Source organism: Myxine glutinosa, chromosome 12, assembly GCF_964187855.1.
Source record: "Myxine glutinosa chromosome 12, kmMyxGlut1.1, whole genome shotgun sequence".
NCBI classification, from domain to species: domain Eukaryota; kingdom Metazoa; phylum Chordata; class Myxini; order Myxiniformes; family Myxinidae; genus Myxine; species Myxine glutinosa.
In genome coordinates this window covers 6,777,848-6,793,281 of record NC_136272.1, presented here as the reverse complement: position 1 = coordinate 6,793,281, position 15,434 = coordinate 6,777,848, and the positions used below count along the sequence as shown (strand labels likewise).

At 35.9% G+C, this 15,434-nt stretch overlaps 1 protein-coding gene across 1 annotated transcript in view; it reads left to right on the top strand.

Moving 5' to 3' along the window:
* LOC137415052 (DNA topoisomerase 2-beta) overlaps nucleotides 1–15,434 on the top strand; it is a 287,321-nt gene that overhangs the window by 164,313 nt on the left and 107,574 nt on the right. Inside the window, exons 13-18 of the mRNA XM_068100610.2 lie at nucleotides 1,695–1,852; nucleotides 2,657–2,782; nucleotides 2,878–2,988; nucleotides 13,193–13,298; nucleotides 13,718–13,827; nucleotides 13,951–14,043. Of these exons, the coding sequence (XP_067956711.2) occupies nucleotides 1,695–1,852; nucleotides 2,657–2,782; nucleotides 2,878–2,988; nucleotides 13,193–13,298; nucleotides 13,718–13,827; nucleotides 13,951–14,043 (704 nt within the window). The remainder of the gene's footprint in view (nucleotides 1–1,694; nucleotides 1,853–2,656; nucleotides 2,783–2,877; nucleotides 2,989–13,192; nucleotides 13,299–13,717; nucleotides 13,828–13,950; nucleotides 14,044–15,434) is intronic.

Sequence of the window (15,434 nt, the reverse complement as noted above, 5' to 3'; positions counted from 1 at the left end):
TGTAGTAATCTCCGGAGTAGAAATCTTTCCTTGAATTGTAGTAATCTCCGGAGTAGAAATCTTTCCTTGAATTGTAGTAATCTCCAGAGTAGAAATCTTTCCTTGGATTGTAGTAATCTCCGGAGTAGAAATCTTTCCTTGGATTGTAGTAATGTAGTAATCTCCGGAGTTGAAATCTTTCCTTGGATTGTAGTAATCTCCAGAGTAGAAATCTTTCCTTGAATTGTAGTAGTCTCCGGAGTAGAAATCTTTCCTTGGATTGTAGTAATCTCCATAGTAGAAATTCTTCCTTGGATTGTAGTAATCTCCAGAGTAGAAATCTTTCCTTGGATTGTCGTAATGTAGTAATCTCCGGAGTAGAAATCTTTCCTTGGATTGTAGTAATCTCCAGAGTAGAAATCTTTCCTTGGATTGTTAATTGTTTTGGTGTAGGCTTCTCTCATTTGAATTTGCTCCTGTGATGGATGTTTAAGGTATTTTTATTTTCCTTAGAATTACTTATTTTAAGACTGGAAGTGATTCAAAAAAACAAATTGCTCCTTTTCTTTCATCTTGCTTTTTTATTCCTGATTTCACTATCTTAGTTCTGACTTCCTTTTCCTGTTTATATTTTTGCTTTTATCTCTGTCTGCTGTCCTTGTGGTAATTGGTTCACGAGTTATCAAGTGACCACTATATTCGTCATGGGTGTGCGTCTGTCTGTGTGTCTGTCTGTCCACAGCATAACTACCCGATGATATCATCCGATGTTGATGAAACTTGGGTGGGAGGTCGATATCATGATCTAGTTGTGTCCTGCCTAGAGTGGGCGTATTGCGCACATTGTGGGCGGAGCCACGCCCGAAAAAGATGTCTTTTTAGGGGTTAATCGAGTTCAAGCTACATCTTCTCCGAGGGGTTTGGTGGAATCTGAAAGGGGTTTCGATATTTGGTTGGGCCAATGTCACGTGTCTAGCCCCACGGAGCTCGATTTTTCATTTTCGCCCCAAGGTCAAGGTCACAAGGTCACAAAATTTAGAAAAGTCAATTTTTGATGGTTTTATTACATTGTTCGCTTCCTGATCGGGTGAAATGTCGTACATGATCTTATATTATGACATACATCATGAAATACAAGTTTTCCAACAAATTTCTGAATCTCCGACCTTTGACCTTTGAAGGTGACAAAGGTCAAATTTTCAAAGTTGTCGGAATCGAACCGAATTTTCGGTATTGTGTAGCCAACTAACCTCGTAACTGATTATGGTCCCGATTTGATGCATCAATCGTCGATGATCGTGACGATCGACTTGATAGTCCGTCCTTTGTCCTTGAATACCGCTCGCTCATGAACCATCGTCGTCTCCTGACTTGTTACATTTCATAGTCTTGTTAACATAATGACAATCATTGCATTGGATTTGTATCCCTAGTTTTGAGTTGCTGATGGCAACATTAAGTCTGGATCCTCTGTCCAAGATTGGTAATGATGTATTTCCTTGCAAAACCACATGGTTCTTCTACACTGGCACTTTTGGGATGTGTATGATAATTTTGAAAATATATTCTTTTCCTTCATCTGTTTCTTTCTACATATATATCCTATTTCCAGCTCTTCTTTTGCTGAACTTTTTCAATCTTAACATCTCTTGCACATAGTAATTCAGAAATCTAAGTGTAAATTTTATTTAATTTTTTTATTTCCTTCTGTCCAGGTGGAAAGAATTCCCAACTTTGCACTCTGATCCTGACTGAAGGTGACTCTGCCAAATCCCTGGCCATTACTGGCCTCGGTGTGGTTGGACGAGATTACTATGGTGTCTTTCCTTTGCGTGGAAAGATGCTGAACGTGCGGGAAGCTTCACACAAACAGGTGAGCCAGCTGCCCTACTGTGATCTTCTCATTTTGTACATAAAATATTCAGGGGCTGTGTTACTATATTTATCCCCACGTTAAAAAAAAAACTTTTCCCGAAGTTTCCCGAAGAAGTTTCGGGAACTGAGTGGCGTGCTGACGAGGAGGGGAGTGTCGCTGAAGCTGAAGGGAAAGGTGTATGCTGCATGTGTGAGAAGTGTTATGATTTATGGGAGCGAGACGTGCGTAATGAACGTAGAGCAGCAACAAAGGCTGGAAAGGGTGGAAATGCGAATGGTTCGATGGATGTGCGGAGTATCGTTGAGAGAGAGTAAGACAAATGATGAATTGCGAAAGATGATGGGAATAGAGCCTGTGATTGATGCTGTGAAGAGGAACAGGTTGAGATGGTTTGGTCATGTGTTGAGGAAGGATGAAAGTGACTGGTTGAGAAGAGTGATGGAAATGAATGCGGAAGGAAGTAGAGGACGGGGAAGACCGAGAAAGACTTGGCTAAAGATGGTGGAAGAAGAAATGCGGGCAAGGGGGTTAACAAGGAGAGATGCAGAAAATAGGGCAAAATGGAGAAAATTGTCATGGGGCCCGCAAGGTTAACCCCCGCTCTAGGAGGGAAAATGGCCTCAAAACGATCATTCATTCATTCATTCATTCAAATGTTAATATAATGCTTCAGGACGAGCTGTTACTGTTAAATTATTAGACTTAATGAAAAAACGATGAGTGTCCTCTGCAATCATTAGCATTTCAGAATAATGGCTGAACTTGATGAAATGCAGTAATTCCCCAGTGTGTGATCTCTAGATAATGGAGAATCAGGAAATCAACAACATCATCAAAATAATGGGACTGCAGTACAAGATCAAATATGAAGATCCGGAGTCATTGAAAACCCTGCGCTATGGCAAGCTGATGATCATGGCCGATCAGGTAACCGAGGCTGACGCAAGTTCAGAATTTGCTGTGCTGGTTCACGTTGTAACGTTCTGTGGTTGAGATTTGGGTGCCTTCCCATGCCCCCGCAGGATCAAGATGGATCACACATCAAGGGTTTGCTCATCAACTTCATTCATCACAACTGGCCTTCTCTTCTCAAGCATTCCTTTCTGGAGGAGTTCATTACACCCATTGTGAAGGTACCCTTTCAAATAATGAATATTTCATGCTTACTTGGTTCAGAAATGCTTTATTTGTAAACTCACATTTCTTTGTGACCTTGCTGGCCATAAATTAATCATCCATGCACGACTTTCGAAAAGATGGATGAGTACTAAACGAGGCACTTAGTGCATGCACTCACTGTGTGGTGTGTGTGTGTGTGTGGGTGTGTGGGTGTGTGTGTGTGTGTGTGTGTGTGTGTGTTTACACCGACTAATTTATGCTCGCCATGCACTTAGCACAAAATCTGCAACAAAATACCCACCGTAATAATTGATGCACAAAAAACAAGACAGGACCTTAGTCAAATTTGGTGCAGGTATGTATAATGAGGTAAATATGAACTGATTAGATTTTCGGGTCACGAGGTCAAAGGCCAAAGATCAGCGGTCATGCTAGGTAAAAATACTGTTACCGCGATAACTTGTGAATCAGTGATGGGATTCTGACCAAATTTGGTACACTTGTGTACAATGATGTGAAAATGAACTGATTAGATTTTAGGGTCAATAGGTCAAAGTCTGTAATAGGTCAATAACTTGAGAATGGCTGAAGTGGACCAATTCAAACTCCACAGGTATGTATAATATTCTAAAGATTAAGTGATTAAATTGTGGGGTCAAAGGTCAAATCTGTATTAGGTCTATAACTTGAGAACGGCTGAAGTTATTTAATTTAAACTTGGTACCGGTATGTGTAATATTCTAAAGATTAAGTGTTTGATTTTGGGGTCAAAGTCAAATCTGTAATAGGTCTATAACTTGAGAATGGCTGAAGTTATTTAATTCAAACTTGGTTCCGGTATGTGTAATATTCTAAAGATTAAGTGTTTGATTTTGGGGTCAAAGGTCAAATCTGTAATAAGTCTATAACTTGAGAATGGCTGAAGTGATTTAATTCAAACTTGGTACCGGTATGTGTAATATTCTAAAGATGAAGTGTTTAGATTTTGGGGTCAAAGGTCAAATCTGTAATAGGCCTATAACTTGAGAATGGCTGAAGTGATTTAATTCAAACTTGGTTCCGGTATGTGTAATATTCTAAAGATTAAGTGTTTAGATTTTGGGGTCAAAGGTCAAATCTGTAATAAGTCTATAACTTGAGAATGGCTGAAGTGATTTAATTCAAACTTGGTTCCGGTATGTGTAATATTCTAAAGATTAAGTGTTTAGATTTTGGGGTGAAAGGTCAAATCTGTAATAAGTCTATAACTTGAGAACGGCTGAAGTGATTTAATTCAAACTTGGTACCGTTATGTGTAATATTCTAAAGATTAAGTGTTTAGATTTTGGGGTCAAAGGTCAAATCTGTAATAAGTCTATAACTTAAGAACGGCTGAAGTGATTTAATTCAAACTTGGTTCCGGTATGTGTAATATTCTAAAGATTAAGTGTTTAGATTTTGGGGTCAAAGGTCAAATCTGTATTAGGTCTATAACTTGAGAATGGCTGAAGTGATTTAATTCAAACTTGGTTCCGGTATGTGTAATATTCTAAAGATTAAGTGTTTAGATTTTGGGGTCAAAGGTCAAATCTGTAATAAGTCTATAACTTGAGAATGGCTGAAGTGATTTAATTCAAACTTGGTACCGGTCGGTATGTGTAATATTCTAAAGATTAAGTGTTTAGATTTTGGGGTCAAAGGTCAAATCTGTAATAAGTCTATAACTTGAGAATGGCTGAAGTGATTTAATTCAAACTTGGTACCGGTATGTGTAATATTCTAAAGATTAAGTGTTTAGATTTTGGGGTGAAAGGTCAGATCTGTAATAGGTCTATAACTTGAGAATGGCTGAAGTGATTTAATTCAAACTTGGTTCCGGTATGTGTAATATTCTAAAGATTAAGTGTTTAGATTTTGGGGTCAAAGGTCAAATCTGTAATAGGTCTATAACTTGAGAATGGCTGAAGTGATTTAATTCAAACTTGGTTCCGGTATGTGTAATATTCTAAAGATTAAGTGTTTAGATTTTGGGGTCAAAGGTCAAATCTGTAATAAGTCTATAACTTGAGAATGGCTGAAGTGATTTAATTCAAACTTGGTTCCGGTATGTGTAATATTCTAAAGATTAAGTGTTTAGATTTTGGGGTCAAAGGTCAAATCTGTAATAACTCTATAACTTGAGAATGGCTGAAGTGATTTAATTCAAACTTGGTACCAGTATGTGTAATATTCTAAAGATTAAGTGTTTAGATTTTGGGGTCAAAGGTCAAATCTGTAATAAGTCTATAACTTGAGAATGGCTGAAGTGATTTAATTCAAACTTGGTTCCGGTATGTGTAATATTCTAAAGATTAAGTGTTTAGATTTTGGGGTCAAAGGTCAAATCTGTAATAAGTCTATAACTTGAGAATGGCTGAAGTGATTTAATTCAAACTTGGTTCCGGTATGTGTAATATTCTAAAGATTAAGTGTTTAGATTTTGGTGTGAAAGGTCAAATCTGTAATAAGTCTATAACTTGAGAATGGCTGAAGTGATTTAATTCAAACTTGGTTCCGGTATGTGTAATATTCTAAAGATTAAGTGTTTAGATTTTGGGGTCAAAGGTCAAATCTGTAATAAGTCTATAACTTGAGAATGGCTGAAGTGATTTAATTCAAACTTGGTTCCGGTATGTGTAATATTCTAAAGATTAAGTGTTTAGATTTTGGGGTGAAAGGTCAAATCTGTAATAAGTCTATAACTTGAGAACGGCTGAAGTGATTTAATTCAAACTTGGTACCGGTATGTGTAATATTCTAAAGATTAAGTGTTTAGATTTTGGGGTCAAAGGTCAAATCTGTAATAAGTCTATAACTTGAGAACGGCTGAAGTGATTTAATTCAAACTTGGTTCCGGTATGTGTAATATTCTAAAGATTAAGTGTTTAGATTTTGGGGTCAAAGGTCAAATCTGTATTAGGTCTATAACTTGAGAATGGCTGAAGTGATTTAATTCAAACTTGGTTCCGGTATGTGTAATATTCTAAAGATTAAGTGTTTAGATTTTGGGGTCAAAGGTCAAATCTGTAATAAGTCTATAACTTGAGAATGGCTGAAGTGATTTAATTCAAACTTGGTACCGGTCGGTATGTGTAATATTCTAAAGATTAAGTGTTTAGATTTTGGGGTGAAAGGTCAGATCTGTAATAGGTCTATAACTTGAGAATGGCTGAAGTGATTTAATTCAAACTTGGTTCCGGTATGTGTAATATTCTAAAGATTAAGTGTTTAGATTTTGGGGTCAAAGGTCAAATCTGTAATAACTCTATAACTTGAGAATGGCTGAAGTGATTTAATTCAAACTTGGTACCGGTATGTGTAATATTCTAAAGATTAAGTGTTTAGATTTTGGGAGTCAAAGGTCAAATCTGTAATAAGTCCATAACTTGAGAATGGCTGAAGTGATTTAATTCAAACTTGGTTCCGGTATGTGTAATATTCTAAAGATTAAGTGTTTAGATTTTGGGGTCAAAGGTCAAATCTGTAATAAGTCTATAACTTGAGAATGGCTGAAGTGATTTAATTCAAACTTGGTTCCAGTATGTGTAATATTCTAAAGATTAAGTGTTTAGATTTTGGTGTGAAAGGTCAAATCTGTAATAAGTCTATAACTTGAGAATGGCTGAAGTGATTTAATTCAAACTTGGTACCGGTCGGTATGTGTAATATTCTAAAGATTAAGTGTTTGATTTTGGGGTCAAAGGTCAAATCTGTAATAGGTCTATAACTTGAGAATGGCTGAAGTTATTTAATTCAAACTTGGTTCCGGTATGTGTAATATTCTAAAGATTAAGTGTTTGATTTTGGGGTCAAAGGTCAAATCTGTAATAGGTCTATAACTTGAGAATGGCTGAAGTTATTTAATTCAAACTTGGTTCCGGTATGTGTAATATTCTAAAGATTAAGTGTTTAGATTTTGGGGTCAAAGGTCAAATCTGTAATAAGTCTATAACTTGAGAATGGCTGAAGTGATTTAATTCAAACTTGGTACCGGTATGTGTAATATTCTAAAGATGAAGTGTTTAGATTTTGGGGTCAAAGGTCAAATCTGTAATAGGCCTATAACTTGAGAATGGCTGAAGTGATTTAATTCAAACTTGGTTCCGGTATGTGTAATATTCTAAAGATTAAGTGTTTAGATTTTGGGGTCAAAGGTCAAATCTGTAATAAGTCTATAACTTGAGAATGGCTGAAGTGATTTAATTCAAACTTGGTTCCGGTATGTGTAATATTCTAAAGATTAAGTGTTTAGATTTTGGGGTGAAAGGTCAAATCTGTAATAAGTCTATAACTTGAGAACGGCTGAAGTGATTTAATTCAAACTTGGTACCGGTATGTGTAATATTCTAAAGATTAAGTGTTTAGATTTTGGGGTCAAAGGTCAAATCTGTAATAAGTCTATAACTTAAGAACGGCTGAAGTGATTTAATTCAAACTTGGTTCCGGTATGTGTAATATTCTAAAGATTAAGTGTTTAGATTTTGGGGTCAAAGGTCAAATCTGTATTAGGTCTATAACTTGAGAATGGCTGAAGTGATTTAATTCAAACTTGGTTCCGGTATGTGTAATATTCTAAAGATTAAGTGTTTAGATTTTGGGGTCAAAGGTCAAATCTGTAATAAGTCTATAACTTGAGAATGGCTGAAGTGATTTAATTCAAACTTGGTACCGGTCGGTATGTGTAATATTCTAAAGATTAAGTGTTTAGATTTTGGGGTCAAAGGTCAAATCTGTAATAAGTCTATAACTTGAGAATGGCTGAAGTGATTTAATTCAAACTTGGTACCGGTATGTGTAATATTCTAAAGATTAAGTGTTTAGATTTTGGGGTGAAAGGTCAGATCTGTAATAGGTCTATAACTTGAGAATGGCTGAAGTGATTTAATTCAAACTTGGTTCCGGTATGTGTAATATTCTAAAGATTAAGTGTTTAGATTTTGGGGTCAAAGGTCAAATCTGTAATAGGTCTATAACTTGAGAATGGCTGAAGTGATTTAATTCAAACTTGGTTCCGGTATGTGTAATATTCTAAAGATTAAGTGTTTAGATTTTGGGGTCAAAGGTCAAATCTGTAATAAGTCTATAACTTGAGAATGGCTGAAGTGATTTAATTCAAACTTGGTTCCGGTATGTGTAATATTCTAAAGATTAAGTGTTTAGATTTTGGGGTCAAAGGTCAAATCTGTAATAACTCTATAACTTGAGAATGGCTGAAGTGATTTAATTCAAACTTGGTACCAGTATGTGTAATATTCTAAAGATTAAGTGTTTAGATTTTGGGGTCAAAGGTCAAATCTGTAATAAGTCTATAACTTGAGAATGGCTGAAGTGATTTAATTCAAACTTGGTTCCGGTATGTGTAATATTCTAAAGATTAAGTGTTTAGATTTTGGGGTCAAAGGTCAAATCTGTAATAAGTCTATAACTTGAGAATGGCTGAAGTGATTTAATTCAAACTTGGTTCCGGTATGTGTAATATTCTAAAGATTAAGTGTTTAGATTTTGGTGTGAAAGGTCAAATCTGTAATAAGTCTATAACTTGAGAATGGCTGAAGTGATTTAATTCAAACTTGGTTCCGGTATGTGTAATATTCTAAAGATTAAGTGTTTAGATTTTGGGGTCAAAGGTCAAATCTGTAATAAGTCTATAACTTGAGAATGGCTGAAGTGATTTAATTCAAACTTGGTTCCGGTATGTGTAATATTCTAAAGATTAAGTGTTTAGATTTTGGGGTGAAAGGTCAAATCTGTAATAAGTCTATAACTTGAGAACGGCTGAAGTGATTTAATTCAAACTTGGTACCGGTATGTGTAATATTCTAAAGATTAAGTGTTTAGATTTTGGGGTCAAAGGTCAAATCTGTAATAAGTCTATAACTTGAGAACGGCTGAAGTGATTTAATTCAAACTTGGTTCCGGTATGTGTAATATTCTAAAGATTAAGTGTTTAGATTTTGGGGTCAAAGGTCAAATCTGTATTAGGTCTATAACTTGAGAATGGCTGAAGTGATTTAATTCAAACTTGGTTCCGGTATGTGTAATATTCTAAAGATTAAGTGTTTAGATTTTGGGGTCAAAGGTCAAATCTGTAATAAGTCTATAACTTGAGAATGGCTGAAGTGATTTAATTCAAACTTGGTACCGGTCGGTATGTGTAATATTCTAAAGATTAAGTGTTTAGATTTTGGGGTGAAAGGTCAGATCTGTAATAGGTCTATAACTTGAGAATGGCTGAAGTGATTTAATTCAAACTTGGTTCCGGTATGTGTAATATTCTAAAGATTAAGTGTTTAGATTTTGGGGTCAAAGGTCAAATCTGTAATAACTCTATAACTTGAGAATGGCTGAAGTGATTTAATTCAAACTTGGTACCGGTATGTGTAATATTCTAAAGATTAAGTGTTTAGATTTTGGGAGTCAAAGGTCAAATCTGTAATAAGTCTATCACTTGAGAATGGCTGAAGTGATTTAATTCAAACTTGGTTCCGGTATGTGTAATATTCTAAAGATTAAGTGTTTAGATTTTGGGGTCAAAGGTCAAATCTGTAATAAGTCTATAACTTGAGAATGGCTGAAGTGATTTAATTCAAACTTGGTTCCGGTATGTGTAATATTCTAAAGATTAAGTGTTTAGATTTTGGTGTGAAAGGTCAAATCTGTAATAAGTCTATAACTTGAGAATGGCTGAAGTGATTTAATTCAAACTTGGTACCGGTCGGTATGTGTAATATTCTAAAGATTAAGTGTTTAGATTTTGGGGTCAAAGGTCAAATCTGTAATAAGTCTATAACTTGAGAATGGCTGAAGTGATTTAATTCAAACTTGGTTCCGGTATGTGTAATATTCTAAAGATTAAGTGTTTAGATTTTGGGGTGAAAGGTCAAATCTGTAATAAGTCTACAACTTGAGAACGGCTGAAGTGATTTAATTCAAACTTGGTTCCGGTATGTGTAATATTCTAAAGATTAAGTGTTTAGATTTTGGGGTGAAAGGTCAAATCTGTAATAAGTCTATAACTTGAGAACGGCTGAAGTGATTTAATTCAAACCTGGTTCCGGTATGTGTAATATTCTAAAGATTAAGTGTTTAGATTTTGGGGTCAAAGGTCAAATCTGTAATAGGTCTATAACTTGAGAATGGCTGAAGTTATTTAATTCAAACTTGGTACCGGTCGGTATGTGTAATATTCTAAAGATTAAGTGTTTAGATTTTGGGGTCAAAGGTCAAATCTGTAATAAGTCTATAACTTGAGAATGGCTGAAGTGATTTAATTCAAACTTGGTTCCGGTATGTGTAATATTCTAAAGATTAAGTGTTTGATTTTGGGGTCAAAGGTCAAATCTGTATTAGGTCTATAACTTGAGAATGGCTGAAGTGATTTAATTCAAACTTGGTACCGGTATGTGTAATATTCTAAAGATTAAGTGTTTGATTTTGGGGTCAAAGGTCAAATCTGTATTAGGTCTATAACTTGAGAATGGCTGAAGTGATTTAATTCAAACTTGGTACCGGTATGTGTAATATTCTAAAGATTAAGTGTTTGATTTTGGGGTCAAAGGTCAAATCTGTAATAGGTCTATAACTTGAGAATGGCTGAAGTGATTTAATTCAAACTTGGTACCGGTATGTGTAATATTCTAAAGATTAAGTGTTTAGATTTTGGGGTGAAAGGTCAGATCTGTAATAGGTCTATAACTTGAGAATGGCTGAAGTGATTTAATTCAAACCTGGTTCCGGTATGTGTAATATTCTAAAGATTAAGTGTTTAGATTTTGGGGTCAAAGGTCAAATCTGTAATAGGTCTATAACTTGAGAATGGCTGAAGTGATTTAATTCAAACTTGGTTCCGGTATGTATAATATTCTAAAGATTAAGTGTTTAGATTTTGGGGTCAAAGGTCAAATCTGTAATAAGTCTATAACTTGAGAATGGCTGAAGTGATTTAATTCAAACTTGGTTCCGGTATGTGTAATATTCTAAAGATTAAGTGTTTAGATTTTGGGGTCAAAGGTCAAATCTGTAATAAGTCTATAACTTGAGAATGGCTGAAGTGATTTAATTCAAACTTGGTTCCGGTATGTGTAATCGTCTAAAGATTAAGTGTTTAGATTTTGGGGTGAAAGGTCAAATCTGTAATAAGTCTATAACTTGAGAACGGCTGAAGTGATTTAATTCAAACTTGGTACCGGTATGTGTAATATTCTAAAGATTAAGTGTTTAGATTTTGGGGTCAAAGTCAAATCTGTAATAAGTCTATAACTTGAGAACGGCTGAAGTGATTTAATTCAAACTTGGTTCCGGTATGTGTAATATTCTAAAGATTAAGTGTTTGATTTTGGGGTCAAAGGTCAAATCTGTAATAAGTCTATAACTTGAGAACGGCTGAAGTGATTTAATTCAAACTTGGTTCCGGTATGTGTAATATTCTAAAGATTAAGTGTTTAGATTTTGGGGTGAAAGGTCAAATCCGTAATAAGTCTATAACTTGAGAACGGCTGAAGTGATTTAATTCAAAGTTGGTACCGGTATGTGTAATATTCTAAAGATTAAGTGTTTAGATTTTGGGGTGAAAGGTCAAATCCGTAATAAGTCTATAACTTGAGAACGGCTGAAGTGATTTAATTCAAAGTTGGTACCGGTATGTGTGATATTCTAAAGATTAAGTGTTTAGATTTTGGGGTGAAAGGTCAAATCTGTAATAAGTCTATAACATGAGAATGGCTGAAGTGATTTAATTCAAACTTGGTACCGGTATGTGTAATATTCTAAAGATTAAGTGTTTAGATTTTGGGGTCAAAGGTCAAATCCGTAATAAGTCTATAACTTGAGAACGGCTGAAGTGATTTAATTCAAAGTTGGTACCGGTCGGTATGTGTAATATTCTAAAGATTAAGTGTTTAGATTTTGGGGTGAAAGGTCAAATCTGTAATAAGTCTATAACATGAGAATGGCTGAAGTGATTTAATTCAAACTTGGTACCGGTATGTGTAATATTCTAAAGATTAAGTGATTAAATGTTGGGGTCAAAGGTCAAATCTGTAATAGGTCTATAACTTGAGAATGGCTGAAGTGATTTAATTCAAACTTGGTACAGGTATGTATGATGATGTAAAGATTAACTGATTAGATTTTGGGGGTCCTACGGTCAAAGGTCAGAGGTCATGTCAGGTAAAAATGTGAGAACTTGGGCACAGCTGAAGGGATTTAAATCAAACTTGATACAAGTATTATAATGATGTAATAATGTTGGAGGAGGCGTATCAGTTGACGTCGTGATGTCGAAGAGTGCCTGTTCTAGTCTTGTTCTGTCTGTCTGGTTGTTTGCCTCACATACAATCTTACAAAGAAATATCATGTCTTACATACAACAACACACAACATGCATTTTAAAGGCCATTTTCCCTGCTAGAGCGGGGGTTAGCCTTGCGGTCCCCATGACAATCTTCTCCATTTTGCCCTATTTTCTGCATCTCTCCTTGTTAACCCCCTTGCCCGCATTTCTTCTTCCACCATCTTTAGCCAAGTCTTTCTCGGTCTTCCCCGTCCTCGACTTCCTTCTACATTCATTTCCATCACTCTTCTCAACCAGTCACTTTCATCCTTCCTCAACACATGACCAAACCATCTCAACCTGTTCCTCTTCACAGCATCAATCACAGGCTCTATTCCCGTCATCTTTCGCAATTCATCATTTGTCTTCCTCTCTCTCAACGATACTCCGCACATCCGTCGAACCATTCGCATTTCCACCCTTTCCAGACTTCGTTGCTGCTCTACGTTCATTACCCATGTCTCGCTCCCATAAATCATAACACTTCTCACACATGCAGCATACACCTTTCCCTTCAGCTTCAACGACACTCCCCCCATCTTCAGAACGCCACCCAGTTCCCGAAACTTCTTCCATGCACATCTCACTCGAGCAACCGTTGCCGAGTCTGATCCACCTTCTTACACATTCTTACATCATGTCTTACATACAAATATATAATTGTTTTAAAATATTATTTATGAATTATACTTTGCTGACCGTTCTGATTGCTTTGCTTGCCGCTTCTTTATCTTGCTTACATTAGTTTGCAGTTATTTATTTGTTAATCTTGAAGCAACTTTCTTCAATTTAAGTTATACCAACGTATAATTGCATTGTCCTATTTGAATTTATCTGAATTTTGCTTGGTCAAATGTTTTCCATTGCAGGTGTCAAAGAGAAAGGAAGAACTCTCTTTCTATAGCTTACCAGAGTTTGAGACCTGGAAGAAAAATGTAGATAACTTCAAAACATGGAAGACAAAGTACTACAAAGGTTTGTGTCTCATGAGTCATGACTAAATCACAGTGAATAATAATAATAATAATAATTCATTTATTTTGTATAGTGCTTTTCAAGAAGCCCAAAGGCGCTTTGACAGAGTGGAAAACATAATGCATAACAAAACATGAAAACAACAATTGCAAAAAGACAAGAATCAATAGGGAAATATTTAAAGCAAAAGGAGGGAGAAGGAGAAGTGATAGTCAGGGGTTAAATGCTGTGGGTTGAATGTTGAATGCAGTGTTGAACAGGTGGGTCTTTAGTGATGTTTTGAATGTGGTGAGAATTTTGAATTCAATTCAAAATGAATGAAATCATTTTGCAGTATCAGTCTGTAGCAAAGTACAGAACAGTGTTGCAGTGAGTGGTGACAAAAATATCTGCGCATCTCATCGTTTGACACACCGCAGGTCTGGGAACGAGCACGGCAAAGGAAGCCAAAGAGTACTTTGTAGAGATGTCTCGTCATCGTATCCCTTTCAAGTACTCGGGTCCGGACGACGACGCGGCCATTACATTGGTGAGTGCAAGTGCAAGATATTCCTTTCTGGCAAAATAGGTCACAATCACGATACCGTTGTCATCCCCTTTTTAATGAGTTAGAGATGGATTAGCACAGCTTGCATTGCTTCTTTATTGACAGGCTTTCAGCAAAAAGAAGGTCGATGACCGAAAGGAATGGCTCACCAACTGGATGGAGGACAGACGTCAGAGAAGGTTACACGGGCTACCAGAGGTAACGCCAATGGGTGGGAATTGCAGCCCCCGACTAGCGGACATTTTCCCTATTATCTGTGAATTTTCATTTGTGCAGAAACTGATTAAGGAGAAAAAAATTCGGATTACCTAAAATATTGTCTCATACGTGTTGTTATATAGATGAGATGTGTATGTTCAACTATAAGTTTTTTTGATAGGCTGCTTTACAAGATTTATCCAGATATCCTGATTGCAAATGAGTGGTAATGATTGTATTGTTGCTGTATATCTGGACGTGTTGGTTGGAGTTGGACAGAATGGCTTTAGTACAAGTGTGCATCATAAAGTTGATAATTTCAGTTTCCCTGTAGTCTTCTACAGCTTTCCAGGTCCTACCAATTAAAATGGGTTACAATGTCTTTTCATCTCAACTACTTAGATTTGCGAGAATTTGTTCAGTAAAGGATGATTTTGTGGAACGTCCTGAGAAGGCATTTTCCATCATGTTAAACAGGGGATATTTGACTGATTGTTTGATCAGGTCTTATGAGAATGTATTTAGACTCCATCATCACCTTTTGTTTAAGTTTGGGGATATTTGACTGATTGTTTGATCAGGTCTTATGAGAATGTATTTAGACTCCATTGTCACCTTTTGTTTAAGTTTGGGGATATTTGGCTAATTGTTTGATCAGGTCTTGTGAGAATGTATTTAGACTCCATCATCACCTTTTGTTTAAGTTTGGGGATATTTGACTGATTGTTTGATCAGGTCTTATGAGAATGTATTTAGACTCCATTGTCACCTTTTGTTTAAGTTTGGGGATATTTGGCTGATTGTTTGATCAGGTCTTATGACAATGTATTTAGACTCCATTGTCACCTTTTGTTTAAGTTTGGGGATATTTGGCTGATTGTTTGATCAGGTCTTGTGAGAATGTATTTAGACTCCATCGTCACCTTTTGTTTAAGTTTGGGGATATTTGGCTGATTGTTTGATCAGGTCTTATGACAATGTATTTAGACTCCATTGTCACCTTTTGTTTAAGTTTGGGGATATTTGGCTGATTGTTTGATCAGGTCTTGTGAGAATGTATTTAGACTCCATCATCACCTTTTGTTTAAGTTTGGGGATATTTGGCTGATTGTTTGATCAGGTCTTGTGAGAATGTATTTAGACTCCATCGTCACCTTTTGTTTAAGTTTGGGGATATTTGGCTGATTGTTTGGTCAGGTCTTGTGAGAATGTATTTAGACTCCATTGTCACCTTTTGTTTAAGTTTGGGGATATTTGGCTGATTGTTTGGTCAGGTCTTGTGAGAATGTATTTAGACTCCATCGTCACCTTTTGTTTAAGTTTGGGGATATTTGGCTGATTGTTTGATCAGGTCTTGTGAGAATGTATTTAGACTCCATCGTCACCTTTTG